Source organism: Ochotona princeps, chromosome 5 (genome assembly GCF_030435755.1).
Source record: "Ochotona princeps isolate mOchPri1 chromosome 5, mOchPri1.hap1, whole genome shotgun sequence".
Lineage (NCBI taxonomy): Eukaryota > Metazoa > Chordata > Mammalia > Lagomorpha > Ochotonidae > Ochotona > Ochotona princeps.
The window spans coordinates 102001778-102021671 of NC_080836.1; the positions used below are offsets into that span (position 1 = coordinate 102001778).

The 19894-nt window shown below is 52.4% G+C and overlaps 1 protein-coding gene across 1 annotated transcript in view; it reads left to right on the top strand.

Annotated features, from left to right (window-relative positions):
* Positions 1 to 2095: 2095 nt before the first annotated feature.
* ARMC9 (armadillo repeat containing 9) overlaps positions 2096 to 19894 on the top strand; it is a 98467-nt gene continuing 80668 nt past the window's right edge. The window contains exons 1-7 of the mRNA XM_004577203.4: positions 2096 to 2139; positions 4321 to 4407; positions 6611 to 6733; positions 8702 to 8872; positions 11117 to 11272; positions 15469 to 15561; positions 19187 to 19211. Coding sequence (XP_004577260.2) covers positions 4357 to 4407; positions 6611 to 6733; positions 8702 to 8872; positions 11117 to 11272; positions 15469 to 15561; positions 19187 to 19211 — 619 coding nt within the window. The 5' untranslated portion in view covers positions 2096 to 2139; positions 4321 to 4356. The remainder of the gene's footprint in view (positions 2140 to 4320; positions 4408 to 6610; positions 6734 to 8701; positions 8873 to 11116; positions 11273 to 15468; positions 15562 to 19186; positions 19212 to 19894) is intronic.

Below are 19894 nucleotides of genomic sequence, written 5' to 3' on the forward strand. Positions count from 1 at the left end.
CTGAGAGGAGGCTGGGGGAAGCAGTGGTGCTCAGGATGGACAGAGTTGCCACAAGCGTGAGCGTGGCTCCAGGGGGGCTCAGAGCCCAGAGCCAGAGCGCCCCAGCACATTTCCTTTCGTGTCGTTTGCTCAGGATTGTCTGCTTGGTGATAGTATGGCTGCAGGCCACTTCAGGGTTTCCTCTCTATGATGAACATGTGGAAAGGTCCCAGGGGTTATCACTGAATAGCACAGCCATCCTGGACCAGCCACTGTGGCCAGGGAGATGGGGTCAGATGCATGCCCATCCCTGACTGGCAGGTGTTAGCATCAGCAAGAGGGGGGCTGGTGCTGAGCTGCCAGCCACAGTTCCACCACAGGGACCCCCAACCCCAGCAGCGAGCAAATGTACTTGAGGCAAAGCCAACCAAGAGGGGTTTTCCTTGCGGATCAGGTACACCATGGCTGGGTTTACTCCTGGGATCCCCAGCTGTGGGGACTTTGAGAACTTTCTTAACCTCTCTGTGCCTCGCGTTTGTTGTTGTTGTTGTTTTTAAAGATTTATTTATTTTATTACAAAGTCAGATATACAGAGAGGAGAGACAGAGAGGAAGATCTTCCGTCCGATGATTCACTCCCCAAGTGAGCCACAACGGCCGGTACTGCGCCGATCCGAAGCCGGGAACCTGGAACCTCCTCCGGGTCTCCCACGCGGGTGCAGTGTCCCAATGCATTGGGCCGTCCTCGACTGCTTTCCCTGGCCACAAGCAGGGAGCTGGATGGGAAGTGGAGCTGCCAGGATTAGAACCGGCGCCCATATGGGATCCCGGGGCGTTCAAGGCGAGGACTTTAGCCGGTAGGCCACGCCACTGGGCCCTGTTGTTGTTGTTTTAAGGTTTTATTTTATTGCCTTTTATTCGAAAAGCAAAGTGGGGCGGGCCAGGCATGCGAAGCAGAACCTCTGCTTCATCAGTCATGCCTGCTGACAAGCTCTGGGGAGTGGCGACTTACTGCCTAGAGACACCCATGGATAAGACTACTGCACGCATAGGTGAGGAATGACTCCTGAGGGACCCCCAACAACAGGGCCACTGTACTTGCAGGTAAGCGCGGGGACTGAGACCTGGTGTTTTGGAGTGGAGAGACTGGAAGATCTGTATGGGTCAGACCGATTCACCAGCCCACATGGAGTCCTGAGGTGGGCTTGTTCGCACAGAGCATCGCTGACCACCACATGCTGCGGGCCTGTCTAACACAGCTAGATCCCAGGACCTGACTGAATGTTGCAACAGTGGACAGGTCACATTAGGCAAGACCATGACACTAACCAGCATGTGAGAAAACCAGGTCTGGGGGTAGATTCCGTGGGGGATAAGTGGGCCCAACCTTGTGGAAATACAAGTCCTGGTGGTTAGCTCAAGAGTTGGAGTGGTGATGGGCTGAACTAGGTTTGAACACGGAACCCACCAATACTCACGGGTACTGAGGCCGATAATAGGCTGGGCAGGTCCAAGCTGCCGCATCTCCATGCGCATCCTAAAACACGGTATGGGGTGGGCCAACCCACAACGTCCTCCAGCTCATATAAATGCAAAAATGGAGGGGCAGGCTATGCCGGGCAAGGGCCTAGCACCTGCTAGAGTACGTGAGATCTGGGTCTGGGAGTAGGTTGAGTGGGGGAACATGAGAAACTCCCCTACGGGGCCATAGCTCTCACTGATCAGCACGTGGTCCAGATTTAGCCATCGGACAAGCTGGGCAAGGTATTCCCATCCCTTGGCAAGTGTGTGGGTTTGTTTTGTAAGTGGGCGGACTGGGCAGGGCCGAGCAAACCTTAGCTCACTGGCAAGTACAGAAACCAGGCTGGAACACAGGTCATTCCGGGTAAAGGTATCACACATACTGGCTTACATGTGAGTTAGGGACGGTCACTCCTGGACAAGGAGACCGCCAGCGCTGGGCCTACCGGCGACCACCAGCGTGTCAAGCCCCCACTTCCGCCCCCGACTCTCCTCCCAGGCTGCTCCGCGCCCCCCGCGCACAGCGCGATTGGCTGCGCCGCCCCACGTGATGCCGGCTGGCGGCAGCGGTTGCCCGGGTGACGGCGGGAGAGGTGGCAGCCGGGCTGGCTAGGCTGAGTGGCAACGGGGCCAGCGGCAGGTAAGCGTGTCCTCCGCCCTCGCCTCGGGCCTCCGAAGAGTCGCCCTTGTGCACGACTCCGCTGGCCCCTCGGTGGGCGGAGTTCTTGTCGTGGGCGGTCATGGGCAAGGGCCCAAGGCGACCGCCTGGACGTCCCGGGAAAAGGCCGCGCTGCTCCGCGTCGCATGCAGTTCCTGATCTTTGTCACAGATGGCCAGGCTTGCAGGGGGGACGCGGAGGTCGTCCAGCTGGGTGGGGGCCTCAAGCTTTGAGATCCACCCGCTCAGCTACCCGGGGTCCCAGGCCAAGCTTCTCTCTAGTCTGTCCACCAGCGGAATGCTTGCTATGCAAATCCCTCAGTCCTCCCCTCACCCGGCTAGCTGTAGGCCCTTAACTTATTTCCTAAAGAAATGGAAGCTCGGCCCTGTGCTGTGGTGTAGTAAACTAAGCCTCCATATGCGGCATTGACATCCCACATCATCGTTGGTTCAAGCCCTGGCTGCTTCACTTCCTATCCAACTCGCTGCTAATGTGCCTGGGAAAGCCATGGAGAAGAAGCTCCCGGCTCCTGACTTTGGACTTCCCCAGCTCTGGCAGTTGGAGGCATTTGGAGAGTGAACCAGTAGACCAAAGATCTTCTTTCTGGGTCTCCCACATGAGCCATTCTCCACTGCTTTCCCAGGCACATTGCAGGGAGCTGGAAGTGGAGCAGCTGGGACACAAACCTGCTCCCTGTATGGGATGCTGTCTCTATATACGGAGGCTTAGGTTGTTATGCCATCACACCAGCCTTGTTGTTGTTTTTAAATCTGTATTCCAGAGCCTTCGAAAGTTCTGTTTCCTCCATCTGGGGTTAATTTTATCACCTGTTCTACTCAGCAGACCCTCTGGTAGGTTCAGATGATACAAAACGGGAGCACATCGCTGTGCCTTTGTAAGCAGCCAGGGGAAGTAGGTGTGGGTACAGTTGGTCCTGGAGGAGGCAACCTTGCCCCAGTGGGGAAGAAGAGGGAAGAGAAGGGTTCATGGGAGACTTCCTGAGGGTGGTCAGGTCGGAGCCAAGGTTTGCTGGAGAGGTGGGCTGAGAGAGCCTGGGGTGGTGGTCAGCAGATCGTCCTTGGGAGGCCTGTTGGGAGGGTACAGGGGCTGGTCTGGGCTGTGATTGGTCCAGAGGAAGGCTGGCGAGGTGAGTGGTCCTTAAGCAGTGGCTGGCTGACCCCTGCTTGCTATGTCCATTATGTCTGAGATGTTCTGTCTGAGTGTGTTTGAGCATCTGCTGCGTGCCAGACCCCGGGTGGAGAGCTGACAGGCTCAGGGAACGTGGCTTCACGTGGCGGGCACATCCTAGGGTGGAGCAGACCCATGACCGAGGGCACCTTTACACCAGCTGGAGTAGGCAGCCCAGGACTGGAGGGATAGGACTGAGCCATTAGGAAGGGTGGCCTGGGCAAGTCTCCCCAGGTGGGGGACTTTAAGCAAGGGCCTGAGTGAGATGAGGTGATGGCAGAAAGGGCCAGGATGGGGGCAGCTCCTCCAGGCCAGGAGTGAGCTCTAGGGGTCCAGCAGTCTTGGTGGCGAGTGGGGCTCCTTATGCAGAGCACATAGCAGATGGAAGCGGTCCAGGTGTATTGGGCTCTGAGCATTGGGCTGCAGGTGCCTGGAAGCAGGTGGAGCCCCCACAGGAAGGGTTAGGGGTCCCAGAAACATGTATACAGGGTGTGGCAGTGGAGGTGGGAGAGGAGGATTGTCTGTTCTGTTTCATAAATGAGGACAAGCTGTCTGTGCCAGTGCCTTGGCTCAGGAGCGAGAGAACGGGGTGTTGAGTGTCAGAGGCCCCATGTCTCGGCCCCTCGGCAGCTGAGGCCAGCCACTCTGAAGGACTGCCCAGGGAGGTGGGAGCCCAGGGGAGCAGGAAGGTGCTGTTGGAACCAGTGGCATGGCCCCGGGGGCTGTGTGCCACAGTGCGGAGGGCGGGAGTCCGGTCTCCCTCCTATCCCTCTGGGATTAGCGGGACCCTGAGGATAATCCAGGCCAGTGCCCCCATGGATGGGTCAGCAGAGGAACAGCTGTGGTGCTCCCAGGTGCCAGGGTCAGGGCTTGGGCCTTGCCGGGGGTGTCATGCTGCCCAGCGTGGCCTGCCGCCTGGCTGTAACTCCCACGTGTTGGGAATTGCAGCTTTGCTCTTCTGCGTTTGCCTTGCAGAGTTTCTGCTGTGAGAGTTCCGGGCAGTGGTTCACCATGGGCGACATTCTGGCTCACGAGTCGGAGTTACTGGGAATAGTCAGAGAGGTGAGTACGGGTACGGCACAGGTCTCAGGAAGGAGACCAAGTGCAGCAGATTCCTGGGTGCCTTGTGGGGCGGCCCTTCTGTCGGCACATCAGTACTGTCATTCGGTTTTCCATGTGTTTATAGATTGATTTTCTGAGCTGGAATCTTATTTTTTTTAAGACTTACTTATTTTTATTTGAAAGGCAGATTTACAGAGAGGAGAGATAATAGAGAGGAGAGAAAGAGAGATCTTTGGTTCACCCTCCAAATGACCACAATGGCCAGTATTGGGCCAGTCCAAAGCCAGGAGCTTCTTCCAGGTCTCCCACATGGGTGCAAGGTCTTCAACTGCTTTCCCAGAAGCATTAGCAGGCATTTGGGTGCTGGGACCAAACAGGTGCCCTCATGGGATGCTGCAAGTGGCAACTTTATCTACTGTGCCATGGCCCCACTGAAAGCTTTTAGAGTCGGACACACAGCTGAAGCAGTCTCCATCTTACTGCAGGGTTGAGCTGTCTGGCCTCCAGAGACGAGGCACCAGAGCAGGAGGAGGCCCCCTGCTGTGGAAATGCTCGAGGCTGTCACAGCAGAGGGCTGTGGACCAGGCCTAGGCACATGACCCCAGAGCAGAGGGAGACCAAGGGGTGCAGCCGGGTCAACGTGAGCCGAGGGGGCGGGTGTATAGAGCATAGGGCGGAGGGCCTGTGAGGGCCCTGCTGCCAGATCACTGGTGACATGGACCCTGGTGTGTGTCTGGCTTTGTTTTTTTTTTTTTTAATCTTCATTTTAAAAAAAAGATATATTTATTTTTATTATTGGAAAGTCAGATTTACAAAGAGAAGGAGGGACAAAAAAATCTTTCATTTGCTGGTTAACTCCCCAAATGCCTCCTGAAGCCAGGAGCCAGGAACTTCTTCCAGGTCTGCCATGTTGTTGCAGGGTCCCAAGGCATTGGGCCATCCTCTGCTGCTTTCCCAGGCCACTAGCAGGGAGCAGGAAGGCAAGTGGAGCAGCCGGGACATGAACTGGCAGCCACCTGGGATCCCAGGCACATTTAAGGCAAGGATTTAGCCACTGAACCATCCCAGTGGGCTTTGATTAGTGAGTTCTTAGCAGGATTCTAAACTACTCCAAAGATAACAGGTTCTCCCAGATGAGTGGCAGGGTTCCAAGTAAGATCGTTACTTGCTGACACTATTCAGCTGGTATAGTCACAGCGGAGGCAGGATGTGTGGATGCCAAAGCAGAGAAGTATGTATGTATTTCTGCACTGCTTCTAGTTTTATTTAGGTATAATTGAGCAAAAATATATTTAAGATGTAGAACTTGATGTTTTGATATAGGTAGATGAAATGATCACCACAGTCATCTCCTCCATCCATCACCTCACTTAACTGGGCAAACGGATTTTCCATCTGCAGTTTCATTCCCCGAATACTTACAGCAGCTAACGCTAGGCCAGGCAGAAGTCCAGAGGTCAGACAGTCTGGTTCCCTCATGTGGGTGGCAGGGACGGAGTGCTTGGACCATTGTGTGCCAGTGTGCCATCTGCCAGGGTGCGTGCGACGGGAAGCTGGACTGGAAGCATGGGCTGGGACTCGGCCATGTGCACCAACCAGTGGCTCAACAGCCGCACCAAACACGCACCACAGAGCAACCTTTCGGCTCTACTCTCTGCAGATTTTTTGAAATACCTTCATACACACCAGGCACACACACACACACACTCTGTCTGCTGGCTTGCTTTGTTCTGTTGACAGGCTTTCAGAGGGATTCCATAGCTTGGAAATGTTGAACGTGAGGGTTCAGAGAGCCCCTTGGAACACTGACTTTGCTTTCTGTGTCTGGGCTGCAGTGGCGTTGTTGGGCTGTGCAGGAGCTTTCTGCATGGAGCTTTCCGTGTTGACTGCCGTTTGCACTCCCACCAGCAGGGGCTGAGGCTCCCCTTTCCTGCATCTTGGCTGACCTTGTCGGCCTTTTGGTAACAGCTGTCCCAGCAGGTGCTAGGTGATCTCCGTTGGCATGACTGGGTGATTAGTGGTGTTTAGTGGTGATTAGTGAGTGCCTTTTCACATCCCTGTCGCCTTTTGTGTGTCTTTGACAAAATGTCTTCTCGGGTCATTTGCCCGTTTTTCAGTTGGACTCTTTATTTTGTTGATGTGGAGTTGTTTGATTGTGTTCTCTCGCTTTTTTTTTTTCCTTCTTGTGTGTTCTCTTTTATAGTATTTAGATTTTGCTGAATTTGAAGAGACTCTGAAGACGTTTTCAAAGGAATGCAAAATCAAGGGAAAACCATGTAAATCAATGGGTGGATCTTTAAGAGACTCCAAATCATTGATAATTCAGGTAATAGTTTCCTTATTTTTCCTCTTTTTAAAGCATTTTTAAATTTATTTTTTATTTTATTTGAAAAGCAGAGAGGAAGAACTTCTATTTGCCAGTTTACTTCCCAAATACCCTTGGCAACCAGGGCTGGGCCAGGCCGAAACTGGGGGTCCAGGGCTCCTCCGCATCTCCCTCCCGAGGGGCCCAGGGTCTTTAAGCCGCCGCCCCTCACCTCTCTGGGCGTGAGGAGCAGGAAGCTGGATTAGAGGTGGCCTCCCCGGCTCTGCCTCAGCTGGAATGAAAAGTAGATAGTAGTAGTTGTTACTAGCATGCACACAGATGCATCTTAAAAAGAATAAAAGTGTAGGTATTTATTTGAAAGGTAGGGATGGGAGTGGCACCTGGAGAGGGAGAGAGGTTCCAGCTGCTGGGTCACTCCTCAAGTGCTCAAAACAGCCAGCACTGGGCCAGGCTGACGTCATAGTGGACCTGTGTGTGGCTGGCAAGGACCCTGGTACTTGAGCCATCACCTACTGGGTCCTATCCCCCAACCCTCCTGGGTTGTATCTCCTACCCCCCACCCCCCATAGCCTGCACACCAGCAGGGAGCCGAGCCAGGACAGGAATCCATGCTCTTGAGAGTGGGATGGGGACACCCCAGCCAGGAAGGCTCACTGTGTGCAGGCAGGGCCTTAGCTGGTGGGGCGTCCTTCAGGGAAGCAGCCTTGCTCCCCAGCCCCGGTGTCTCAAGTTGCTTCTGCGTAGAGCTGAGCCCCTCGGAGCTGCACACAGCTGCGTGGGGACTACAGCAAGTCCCTCTGCCCCATGGAACTTGTTATGGGATGGAATGAGGACACAGCCTGCCAGCCCAAGTCCTGAAGCGTGTCCCCGAGTCGGCTTCCTCCAGACAAAGCGGCTGGGCACTTTACCACTGGTTTTCTCTCACATTCCAGCCCAGCTGCATTTGAAATGCTTACATGTCTCCTTAGGTCATGTTTTTGTAGTTGTGATTTTGAAAATAAATAAATAAAATTTACCATCTTCACCATTTCATTTTTATTTATTTTTTAAAGATTTATTTTATGTCTATTGGAAAGTCAGATATACAGAGAGGAGGAGAGACAGAAGAAGATCTTCCATCTGCTGATTCACTCCCCAAGCAGCTGCAATGACTAGAGCTTCACCAATCCAAAGCCAGGAGCTTCTTCTGGGTCTCCCACATGGGTGCAGGGTCCCAAGGCTTTGGGTCATCCCTGACCACCTTCCCAGGCCACAAGCAGGGAGCCAGATGGGAAGCAGGGCTGTTGGGATTAGAACTGGTGCCCACATGGGATCCTGGCATGTGCAAGGAAAGGACTTTAGCTACTAGGCTACTGTGCTGGGCCCCATCTTCGCCGTTTTAAAAAAATAAAAGGATTTAATTCTTTGACAGGCAGCCTGCACCTTCCTTTGCTGCTAGCCAGTGCTTGTGGGGTGCTGCACCTGCTGCCATGTGGGTGTTGGCTGTGACTGCCATGCAGGCCAGACACGCTTCCAGCCACAGGGCAATAGCAGTGCCCACCTCCCTGACCCCGGCATGTTGACGGTCAGAGTTCTCATCCCAGAGCCTTGAATGGCCTGTCCCACTTGCCCTACATAGGAGGGGTCTTCTGGTGAGGCCTGCCCTGTGGCCTGCTGTGGAACAGCAAGTGCAAAGGCAGCTGTGGGTATTGATCTACTTGGCCGTGAACCCCCTGGCATCCAGCCTTGGTCCCGTTTCGAAGGCTGTCCATGCTTTCTGCCTGCCACACTGTCCAGCCCTGACCCTGCAGAGGGTGGGTAAGGAGCAGGTCAGCAGTCTGCCTGAGTAGCTTGAAGCCCTGAGTGGTCTCTGACCCCTAAACGACAAGACAAGGACCATCTCCAGTGTTGGGGGCACTGTGAGAATTTGGGGTGTCAGCAGGAACGCCTCTAACCCCACTGGGGCCCCGGCTGTTTTCCTCTCGGCAGAAGGATCTCCTGGCGGCCTTTGACAGCGGTCACCAGAAGGCGTTCTTCCACCTGTGGGAGGAGCATGTGCCCAGCGCAGTCCGAGACGGCGACTGCACGGCCCAGAAGCTGGAATTCTACCTGCACATCCATTTCGCCATCTTCCTTCTGAAACACCGTGCGGGCAGGCCGGTAGGTTTGCCGTTGATGGGTCCACAAGCAGGGGGAGGTGCGCAGGGGAAGTAGTGGACTTGGGAGACCGCTGGGTTTCCCAGGGGAGCCCTGGGCGAGTTTGTTGGTGTTTATAACCATGTTGCTTACAAGATGCAGGCACATGGTGTCCTGATGGGTGACTTCCTACCTCCTTGCCAGCAATTGGTTGTTTAGCTTACAGGAAGATTAAAGAATTTCTGCAATCAAAACTGCATTGTTTTCCTAAAGCTTTTAAAAGACTCACCTCACCAACATAAAGTTTATTTGGCTACTTAATATTTATACAAAAGGGCGTCAGAAGGTTCATGGGATGAATGAATGAGAAGATAATAGTCATTCGACATGGGCTTTTTTTTTTGGTTTTGTTTTCAATTTAAAGAGAGGAGAGAAGAGATGGACAGAGCTCCTGTGTGTGCAGGGACTCAAGCGTTTGGACTTTCCCTTCTGATTCCCCAGGCACATCAGCAGGGAACTGAATTGGAAGTGGAACAGCTGAACTCAAACCAGTGTCCACATGGGATGCTGATGCTGTGGATGACAGCTATATCCACTGTGTCCCAGCGCCAGCCCATTTGTATGCCCATTTAAAAATTTGGTTTTAATTTTAAAATAATTAATAAACATGTTTTTGGAATTTTTTTTTAAATTTATTTATTTTATTACAAAGTCAGATATACAGAGAGGAGGAGTGACAGAGAGGAAGGTCGTCCATCCGATGATTCACTCCCCAAGTGACCGCAACAGCCGGTGCTGTGCCGATCTGTAGCCGGGAACCAGGAACCTCTTCCAGGTCTCCCACGCAGGTGCACGCTTTGGGCCGTCCTCGACTGCTTTCCCAGGCCACAAGCAGGGAGATGGATGGGAAGTGGAGCAGCCAGGATTAGAACTGGCGCCCATATGGGATCCCGGCACATTCAAGGCAAGGACTTTAGCCACTAGGCCACACTGCCAGGCCTGGAATTTATTTTTTTTTAGAGATTTATTTTTATTGAAAAGGCTGATATACAGAGAGGAGGAGAGACAGAGAGGAAAATCTTCCTTCTGATGGTTGACTCCACAAGCAACCGCAATGGCTGGAGCTGAGCCAATCGGAAGCCAGAAGCAGAATCATCTTCTGGGTCTCCCACACAGGTACAGAGTCCCAAGGCTTTGGGCCGTCCTCGACTGCTTTCCCAGGCCACATGCAGGGAGCTGTATGGGAAGTGGAACAGCCGGGATTAGAACTTGTGCCCATATGGGATCCTGGCACGTTCAAGGCGAGGACTTTAGCTGCTATGCTATCATGCTGGGCCCTGGAATTTTAATTTTTTTTTAAAGATTTATTTTTATTTTTATTGTAAAGGCAGATATACAGAGAGGTTGAGAGACAGAGAGGAAGCTCTTTCGTCCCATGGCTCACTCCCCAAGTGACCGCAACGGCCAGAGCTGAGCCAGTCCGAAGCCAGGAGCAAGGAGCTCTTCCAGGTCTTCCACAGGGATGCAGGGTCCCAAGGCTTTGGGCCGTCCTCGAATGCTTTCCCAGGCCACAAGCAGGGAGCTGGATGGGAAGCAGGGCTGCCGGGATTAGAACCAGCGCCCATAAGGGATTCAGTGCATTCAAGGCGACGACTTTAAGCACATCATGCCAGGCCCTGGAATTTAATTTTGAAGTGCATTGTTCAGAAGAGGAACTCTAACTCAAAAAATGTGTGTTCTCTTTTTCATATTTTAAAGATTTACTTATTTATTTGAAAGGCAGAGAAAGAAAGAGGTTTATCATGCTTGTTCATTCCCCAAAATCACTGCAACACCCTGAGCTGGGCCAGGGCAGTGCCAGGAGCCTGGAACTTTATCTGGGTTTCCCACGCGCGTGTCAATGCTGGTTCACTGTCCAGATGGTCACAACTACGGGAGCTGGGCCCAAGCTGAAGCCAGCAGCTAGGAGCTCATTCCAGGTTTTCCACATGGCTGCAGGGACCCAAGGACTTGGACCACCTTCTGCTCTTTTTCCCAGGCCACAAGCAGGGAACTGGATTGAAGGTGGAGCAGCCAGGACTTGGACCAGTGCCCATAGGGGATGCTTGGCCCTGTGTAGTTGTTTAACAACACTTTGTTAAGGGGGTGGCAGGTGGGAATTTGAGATGATGTTTGTTGAGTAGAGAAAGCACACCTGCTGGGACAGGTAGGGTTGATGGCTGTGACCTGGCTAAGCCCCAGGTGCATGTCCCCCGACCCCCTCCCCAGGACAAGCAGGAGCTGGACGACAGGATGTCATTCTTCAAGACCTACCTGGAGACCCGAGGGGCCGCGCTGAGCCAGACCACTGAGTTCCTTCCTTTCTACGCCCTGCCGTTTGTGCCCAACCCCGTGGTCCACCCGTCGTTTAAGGAGCTCTTTCAAGTGAGTGCCAGCCTTGACTACTCCGAGTTTCTGACTGGTAACTTCCAAAGCTGCAATTTGCATAGGTGATTGCTTTAAAACCTGCAGTCATCCAGTGGGACTGGGGGTCCGTGTCTGCACCATTAGCCATCCTACGCTAGCTGTCGTATGTTTCTTGTGCATAGCTGTGGACCTGGGTAAGGCGCAGTAATGCCCACAGGGTGATACTGTTTATAACAGCAAAAAGGCAAAACCCAGAAGCAACCCAGTCACACGGCAACAGGGGTACACCTGCTGACTCTGTTCCTCTGTGTTGTATTCGTAGTCTCATGGTCCAGTGCTGGACTGCGACGCATCTGTGAGAATGTAAGAGCTTAGCCACATATTGACTGACTTTTTTTTTTTAAGATTTATTTATTTATTTGAAAGTCAGTTATGGAGAGACAGTTCAGTCTTCCATCCACTGGTGCACTCTCCAAGATGGCCATAATGTCTGAAGCCGGAAGCCAGGAGCTTCTTCCAGGTTTTCCACGGGGGTACAGAGGCCCAGACACTGGGCCATCCTTTGCTGCTGTTCCCTGCACATTAACAAGGAGGTGGTTGGAAAGTGGAGCGTCTAAGTCTTGAACCAGCACCCATATTGGATACTGCCACTTTAGCACCTCAGGTAGAGGTGTAATGTACTACACCAAGGCTCCACGTCCCACCTCCCTCCCTGACAGTATGAAGTAAGCCAGGTAGAAGTGAAGACAGGTCATAGGAGTGCCTAGGGTTAGAGATCCAAGCAAACAAATTAAAACAAAAGGAGAGGCCCCCTCCCCTCCTCCTGCAGACACTGAAGGGGAAAAAACAAACTGAAACACTATCCCACCCACCTTCCTGGTGGGAACCTCCCCACCCCCCCACCATAATCAGAGGCCCACATGGGCTCCTGTCCCTCTCAGTCATGGAAACAATGTCAGAAGAAAGTTGTATAGAAGGCAGCGATTCTTTACCTGCTTCTGGGGCAGTTATTTTCTGTTTCCATGGCAAAAAATGACTTTTGGGTCTGGGATTTTTGCCTTATGTGTTGATGTGTGTAAGCAGTGCCTGCCCCAGAGGGTACAGCACCTGGTTCACGCCCTGGTGGACTGCATGGAGTTAAGCCTGGCTGATGTTTTCAGATTATTAGCATTAGCAGATTTTCTCATGCCCTGCGATGCAATCCTGTGGGCTGTTCTGTGAACGCAGACTGCCGTGGGTATTTTAGCATCCTGTCCCCAGTAAGGCCCGCTGCTTGTCCTGTCTCGGTATTGAGAGAACACTGCAGGGCTGCTGGCTGAGGCTGCCTGTCTGCCCACCCCTGTGGGGCCTTTCCCTTCAGGCCTTGGCTTTGTTCTCTGGTTTCTCTACGTTGTGTCCTGGGGAGAGCTGTGTGATCTCGCCCGGGAGCTGCTGGACCAGCTGCAGGAGTTCACTGCATCTCTTCCTGTATCCCCTTGGCCCTGTTCTCTCTCACACCTTCTCCAGGCACCATTGCATCTTCCAGGACTGTTTTCTCCCCCGATTGTGTTTGTGACAAAAATGTGTTGAACATGATGAGGCTTTGCATTGGTGCCGCTCAGTACTGTGAAGTGTATTCCTACAGTTATACATGCTACGTGTTTTCTTTATTTTTAATCATATAAATTATATTTTTGATAATTTTTACATATTTGATTAGCGTGTGAAGGGTCAAGGGCTGGAGGAAAGTTGGATAAGACCATTGTTTTCACATTCTCTTTTTTCTGGGGAAAGGGGAGAGATGAGGGGAGAAGCCACACCCAGCCTCCCAACCATCCCAGGGTCCTTGTTGTGGGGCATGCGCCGAGGGCATGTGTTTTATTGAAGTAAACTTATTTATTTTAAAGGCAGTTTGATTGAGTGAGGGGAGGGAGGAAAGGCAGAAGAGAGATAGACATGTGTTCTGTTTGCTGGTTCACTCCCCAGATGCCCACGTCAGCTGGGACCAGGCAAAGCAGGGAGCGCCCGCCTGCCCCTGGCCTGGTGCTGTTTGGTGCCATGTCTCCTGTGTCTGGGATTCTGGCAGGCCGCATGCGGGGTGACTTACTCATATCTGTTTTCTGGTTCTTGATCCACCACTCTGCCATGTTTAGTTTATCCTGCAGCTGTCTTATAGAATTTGTAATTTTTTTTTTTTTAAAGATTTTATTATTATTGGAAAGCCGGATATACAGAGAGGAGGAGAGACAGAGAGGAAGATCTTCCATCCGATGTTTCACTCCCCAAGTGAGCCGCAACGGGCCGGTGCGCGCCAATCCGATGCTGGGAACCAGGAACCTCTTCCGGGTCTCCCACGCGGGTGCAGGGTCCCAAAGCCTTGGGCCGTCCTCGACTGCTTTCCCAGGCCACAAGCAGAGAGCTGGATGGGAAGTGGAGCTGCCGGGATTAGAACCGGCGCCCATATGGGATCCCGGGGTTTTGAAGGCGAGGACTTGTGTCTTTATTCAGGCCTGCTGGGTGGTTTCTGCAGTACCTGCACTCACCACCTTGGACTTCACCCAGCCTGGATTTCGTGGCCTGCTCATTGCAGGATTTTTTTTTTTTTTTTTTTTTGGCTAGATTTTTGGTCCTGCTGTGTTTGGTTTCTTTTTTTTTTTTTTTTTTTTTAATTTCTTTTTTGTTTTGTTTCTTTTATTTGTTTGTTTTGTTCTTTGCTTTGATAGATGAGTTTATTTTACTGGGAACTTTAGGGGAATTTTTGGTGACCCAAGTACAGTTTGTTTCTCCTTTTTGGGTGACCTATAAGGAGTTTTCTTCTTATCTGGTAGTATTTTTTTCCCCCAAAAAAGTTGGGTGACAGACTGGATGGAATGATTGGGAGATGGTGGAGGCCTGGGGTGGGGGCAAAGCTGGAGAGGAAGAGAGAGCTTGGGGAGATGGGAGGTATGTGGGTGTGGGGGCGTGGCAACCCAGGGAGACAGTGGGGTGGATGCTTGGTGTGGGCTGCTGGCTGTGGCTGAGTGGCTTGCTGCCCAGAAGGACTTGTGGACGGAGCCTGAGTCCTTGGTGTCCTTCCCTGTAGAGTGTGCACTTGCTCCCAGCTCCGGCTCCTGACTGCAGCACCCGGCTAACGCAGACCCGTAACTCAGTGCCTGCTGTGCACGTGGGAAAGCCCGGTGGGCTTCCTGGCTCTCAGCTTCCCAGGTCCTGGGCCAGTCCTGGCCAGTTTCTCTCTCTTTCTCCCTGTGTCTCTGCCTCTCAAAAATATTTTTTTTTAAGATTTATTTGGTTTTTATTGCAAAGTCAGATATACAGAGGGGAGAAGAGACAGAGAGGAAGATCTTCCATCCAATGATTCACTCCCCAAGTGGCCACAACGGCCAGCGCTGCGCTGATCCAAAGCCAGGAGCGAGGAACTTCTTCCAGGTCTTCCACGGGGGTGCAGGGTGCCAAGGCTTTGGGCCCTCCTTGACTGCTTTCCCAGGCCACATGCAGGGAGCTGGAAGGGGAAGTGGAGCTGCCGGGATTAGAACCGGCGCCCATATGGGATCCCGGCACACCTGAGGTGAGGACTTTAACCGCTAAGCCACGCCACCGGGTCCTCAAAAATAAATTTTTAAAAAGGTGTAAAGCAAATTCTCTTGACAAAGTTTGTGACTTGACTTTCCTACATAAAGATCATTAGATACTTGTATGTAAGTAATTTTTTTTCCTTCTTAATAAGCACTATTTGAGACAGTTTCTGTGTAAGAGACTGTTCTCAGTGTGCTGGGCCGTCTGTAGCGGGGCGGCTGCTGGCCTTTGTCTTCTCTAGCTGAGGCTTGTGGCACCAGTCCTTTCCTTTGGGAACCTTTGGGTAACATGGTACTAATTGTTTGTGTTACGTGCGGTGCCACGCATGCCTAACTGTGCTGCTTATTCTTTGGTATTCAGCTAATAAGGTTATTATGGGTGTGTTTAAAGCACGTGAAATATTCAAATCATGTCCGGGATTATTTTTCCCCTGCTTACAAACTCCTCTCTTCCTTCACAGGATGGATATTTGAATCTTCAAGCTTTTTTGTGTTGTTTTTTCTCAGTTTCACATTGCTGGTGAATTTAGTTTTTGGTTTCAGTAATTTCTGCAGGGATATTTAACCTGAGGGCAGCAACTTGACAATACTGTCATCACTCGGCTATCTGGTGTTCTTATTGTTGTCTCTCTGTCTCTCTTATTTTTTCTTTTTTCCCTTCAGGATTCCTGGACTCCAGAGTTGAAGGTAAAATTGGAGAAGTTTCTAGCATTGATTTTCAAAGCCAGCAGCACACCCAAGCTCGTGACCATCTACGTATCCTTTACGAGCAACTGGGGAGCCCTTGGGGCGTTGGGGCAGGTATCTTCTGGGGAGCCTGCCCTCCCCCATACAGGCGAAGGCAGCATTAGCAGGGGGTTTGCCAGGGCCTGTCCGGGGTCTGTGTCCAGGATGCTGCTAGTCCTCAGGCTCGGCCAGGGCCTCTCCGGGGCCTGTGTCCAGGGCGCTGAGTCCTCAGGCTCGGCCAGGGCCTGTCCGGGGTCTGTATCCAGGGCGCTGCTAGTCCTCAGGCTCGGCCAGGGCCTGTCCGGGGTCTGTGTCCAGGGCGCTGAGTCCTCAGGCTCGGCCAGGGCCTATCCGGGGTCTGTATCCAGGGCGCTGCTAGTCCTCAGGCTCGGCCAGGGCCTGTCCGGGGTCTGTGTCCAGGGCGCTGAGTCCTCAGGCTCGGCCAGGGCCTATCCGGGGTCTGTGTCCAGGGCGCTGAGCCCTCAGGCTCAGCCAGGGCCTTGCTGTGACGCTGCAGCCTGCATGCTGACAGGATGGCAGGAAGCAGTCTGGAAGAGAAGTGTGTCATCGTAGGGCGGTTGGCCCCTACTTTCAAGGCTGGGTGCCTTGGCAGCCATCTAACTGGGCATTTGTGTTGTGACTTATTTTGAAACCACTTTACCTGATTGGCACACCATAAGATTTTCCCATCATGGGTGTCTAATCCAACCAATTTTAGCAAATGTGCAGAGTTGTACAATCATTACCATAATCCAGTTCAAATTAGGGCAGGCTAGAAAACTGTATTGCCATCTATTTAAAAGGACCAGAGGGAGGAAGAGGAAGGAGATCCCAATCTGCTGCTTCTCTCCCTGGGTGCTCACAGTGGTGGGTGGGTCACCCACACACCAGGAGCTCGGAGCTCAGGCCAGGGTCCCGTGTGGATGCCGAGAACCCAGCCACTTCAGCCACCAGCGGTATGGGAGAGCAGGTAGCTGGACCCAGAAACAGCCTGGACTTGAGCCCCAGGATGCAAGCCTCAGGTGGGACATTTGTTAGTAAACAGGCACACTGACTAGCCGCCCATAGGGAGCCGGTCCAGACACCCACCGGAAGCTCGGTAGTCTTCCCATGATACTTGTCTCTTTTATCTGAAGCAAGGCTGTGTCCATGGTTATTTCGTAACAGTGATGTGACATTCGGAATCATGGCATTGGTGCCTGCTTCGTGCAATGAAACACGCAGGCTCCTCCTTCCGCTGCCTGTCTAACTCCACAGTCCAGGGCTCCCTGTTCCTAGCCCGGCTCTTGTCCCTGGGGTCCTATGACCTCTGACTCGCCTCCCTCTGCTAACCTAGCCTGTGGGGTCCTCTGTCAGCCCCCCTAGGCTGCTGAGGAACTGTCCAGGTCAGATCCGAGACAAATCTTCTGTGTGCTGTACCTGAAGCCTTTGGTCAGATCCATCCCAGTACCCAACATTTACAGCCTTTGTAGATTGGCCCTGTTTGTCCTTTGTGTGGTTTCTAGTGAAATTTGAACTTTCCAACTTGGTTTCATACTCTAATACGCTTAAAACTTATGGGTGTCCATGCACCTGGTGCAACGGCTTAATGGCTAAATCCTTACTTTATAAACTCTGGGATCCCATAAAGGCTCCAGTTCATGTCCCAGCTTCTCCACTTCCCATTCAGTTCCCTGCCTGTGGCCTGGGAAAGCAGTGGAAGACGGCCCGAAGCCTGGGGACCCCATACCCACATGGGAAGCCTGGAAGAAGCTCCTAACTCCTGGCTTCAGATTGCCTCAGCTTTGGCCGATGCGGCCACTTGGGGAGTGAACCAGCAGATGGAAGATTTCTCCCTCTGTCTCCTTCTGTCTGTAAGTCTGGTCTGCCTTTCCAATATAAACACATAAATCTTAAAAACAAAACAAAATAAAAAACTTGTAGCTGCTCATCTGTTAGGGTTGTATTAGTGAGTTGGTAATGTACTAGTGTGTTAATATAGAACCCACTCGGGGCAGGCATGAGCAGCAAGACGAACCTGCGACTCACTCCCACTGTTTGGTTACTGTGAGCTGCTAATGTTAAAAGTCCTCAGGTCTGTGGCTGCTTAGGTCACATGCGTCTTGCTTTGAGGCTGATCCTGAAATCTAGCTGGTGACTGAGAGTAAGCATTAAATGGCTTCCATTACATGGCAGTATTGCAGTTCAGTTCACCACACTAAGCTTTTCTGTGACTGCTGTGGTGGGGAACCAGGGTTGTCAAGCCAAGACCAGACAGGCCCCGTCTTGCCGGGTTGGGGATGCAGGAGGCAGGCGGCATGAGGGCTGGGAACTCCTGGTGGGTGGAGCCTGTGCAGGTTGCTGAGACAGCGCTGAGGGAAGCTGCGTGGGATCCGGGCTCACTGGAGCTGAGGGATCGGCCTGGAGCCAGCTGGAGCCGAGGCAGATTGCCAGGGTCAAGGTCCATGTGGTGACCCTGGAGAGCTGAGGAGCCTGGAGAGCATTTTAAGCAGAAGGACCTGGTTGTATTTATTTTCCCCTCTCCCCTCCCCAGCAAAGTCTTTTATTCTTGACTCTAAGTTGATGAAACTTCTGGAAAATTTGGAAAGCAAAGAAATGTCTGTTTATACACACTACCCCCAAAATGTGCAGTGAGATGAGCACACACATGTACACATAAATGTGTATTTTAAAATATTTATCAAGAGAACATTTTCATATATCCTTACGTAGTCTTCAAAGACAGGTTAGGTTGTCTCAGAAGGTCACTCACCTTGTGTCCTGGCGGTTCTGCTCTTTGCTGCCTGTCCAAGAGAAATGACACAGGCTCACACACGGAAGGGTACAGTCCTCTTCCTAGCCCGGGACGATGGAGGTGGCAGCTGTGATCTTTCTGTGCCGTAGAGGCTTCAGCCACGGAGACATGACGGGCCTATTCCTGCTCAGCAGACGTGGACCTCACGCACGCTGTGCTGCCGAGTCCCAGGCGACACGCTGTCCAGTGCCGTCTGGGTGAAAGGCCCCAAAGAGGCAGAGCTGCTAGGTTTGTCAAAGCAGAGACAGAACCAGGCTAGCAGCTGCAGGGAGGAAGGGCCAGTGAAGGTGGAGGAAGTGCTCGTAGGGAGGAGGAGGACGATGTTATGGGATGGATGAGAGTGACGCCGCACAGCTCTGTACGTTGAGCACCACTGGGATGTATGCTCGCCATAAGTCACGTGGCTGAAGCTGCTCCCGGGCTAGAGAAGCTCGAGAAGCTGAAGGGGTGAGCTCTGAACCCAGGCAGCCTGGCCCAGGGGTGTTGCCCCCGCTGCCACACCAGGCTGTTGTGATCCCGTCTGTTTGCTTAGGATAACGTCTTAGTCATGAGGAATCCCGAAGTGCATTGTTAGAGCCTTTTGCGTCTAGAAGGGGGTCAGCAGGCCACTTGGGGGTCAGCACCACCTGGCAGTGGTGCTGAGCCTGGGCTTAACTCTGAGAAGTGAGGCGGAGAGGGTCTGCTTGGGCACCTAAAGCAGGTGCTATCCGTGGAGAGCAGTCCTCGGAAGTGGCCTGCACTGCCTCCAAGCCTCCTCTCCGATGACAAGGCCCAAGTTGTACTTCTGCAGCCGGCCACACGAGGTCAGACCCTTCCTGAAGCCTGCGTGCCTGTTTTCCTGAACTTTCCTCCTCATCCCAGCAGGAGAATGGGCAGAGTAACAAAGGTATCAGCCCTGGGTCAGAGGTCTTGTAAGAACAGCTTTGCCAGCTTGAGTTTGGGGGATGGGGTGGGGAGAGCCATGGGTTTCAAAGGCAGCGTACTTACGCCATGCTGTGCACTATACCTTGACAGGGTGCTTCTACGTTCCTGGAAATGGGACTAAAAGATAAGCTTATTTTGTGTAAAAAAAATGAGTTTCGTGCATAGTTTTCTCCTAATACACATTTTTCCATGATGTTTTTGAAAAAAAAGTCCTTGTATGCACAGATTTTTAAAAAATATTGTATCTAAATATGCATATCTTCTAATTCCATCCCATGGGCTTGTGGCACACCCTGGTGCTGCTGTTAGGATCATCTTGCATATTAGATAGCTAATCCAGGTAAAGCCTGAGGCGGCCGCTGTATGCGTGCCGTGGGAGACACCTGCAGTAGCATGGTGTCTTTAACATCCACCTTGAACTTGTCAAATTGGGTTTTCCCACAGTGACGATAAGAGGTACCCCTCTGTCTTAGTGCACTTTCTGTGCCTGTATATGACTGCCACCAGCCAAGACGGGTCTGAAGACTAAAGGTTTATTGGCTTAAAGTGCTTGAGGTCCAAGGTCAAAAGGCCACATTTGGTGAGGGTCTGTGGGGTCCTGTGGCAACATGGGGTATCCATGGCAGGGTTGAGTTGGCTTTTAGC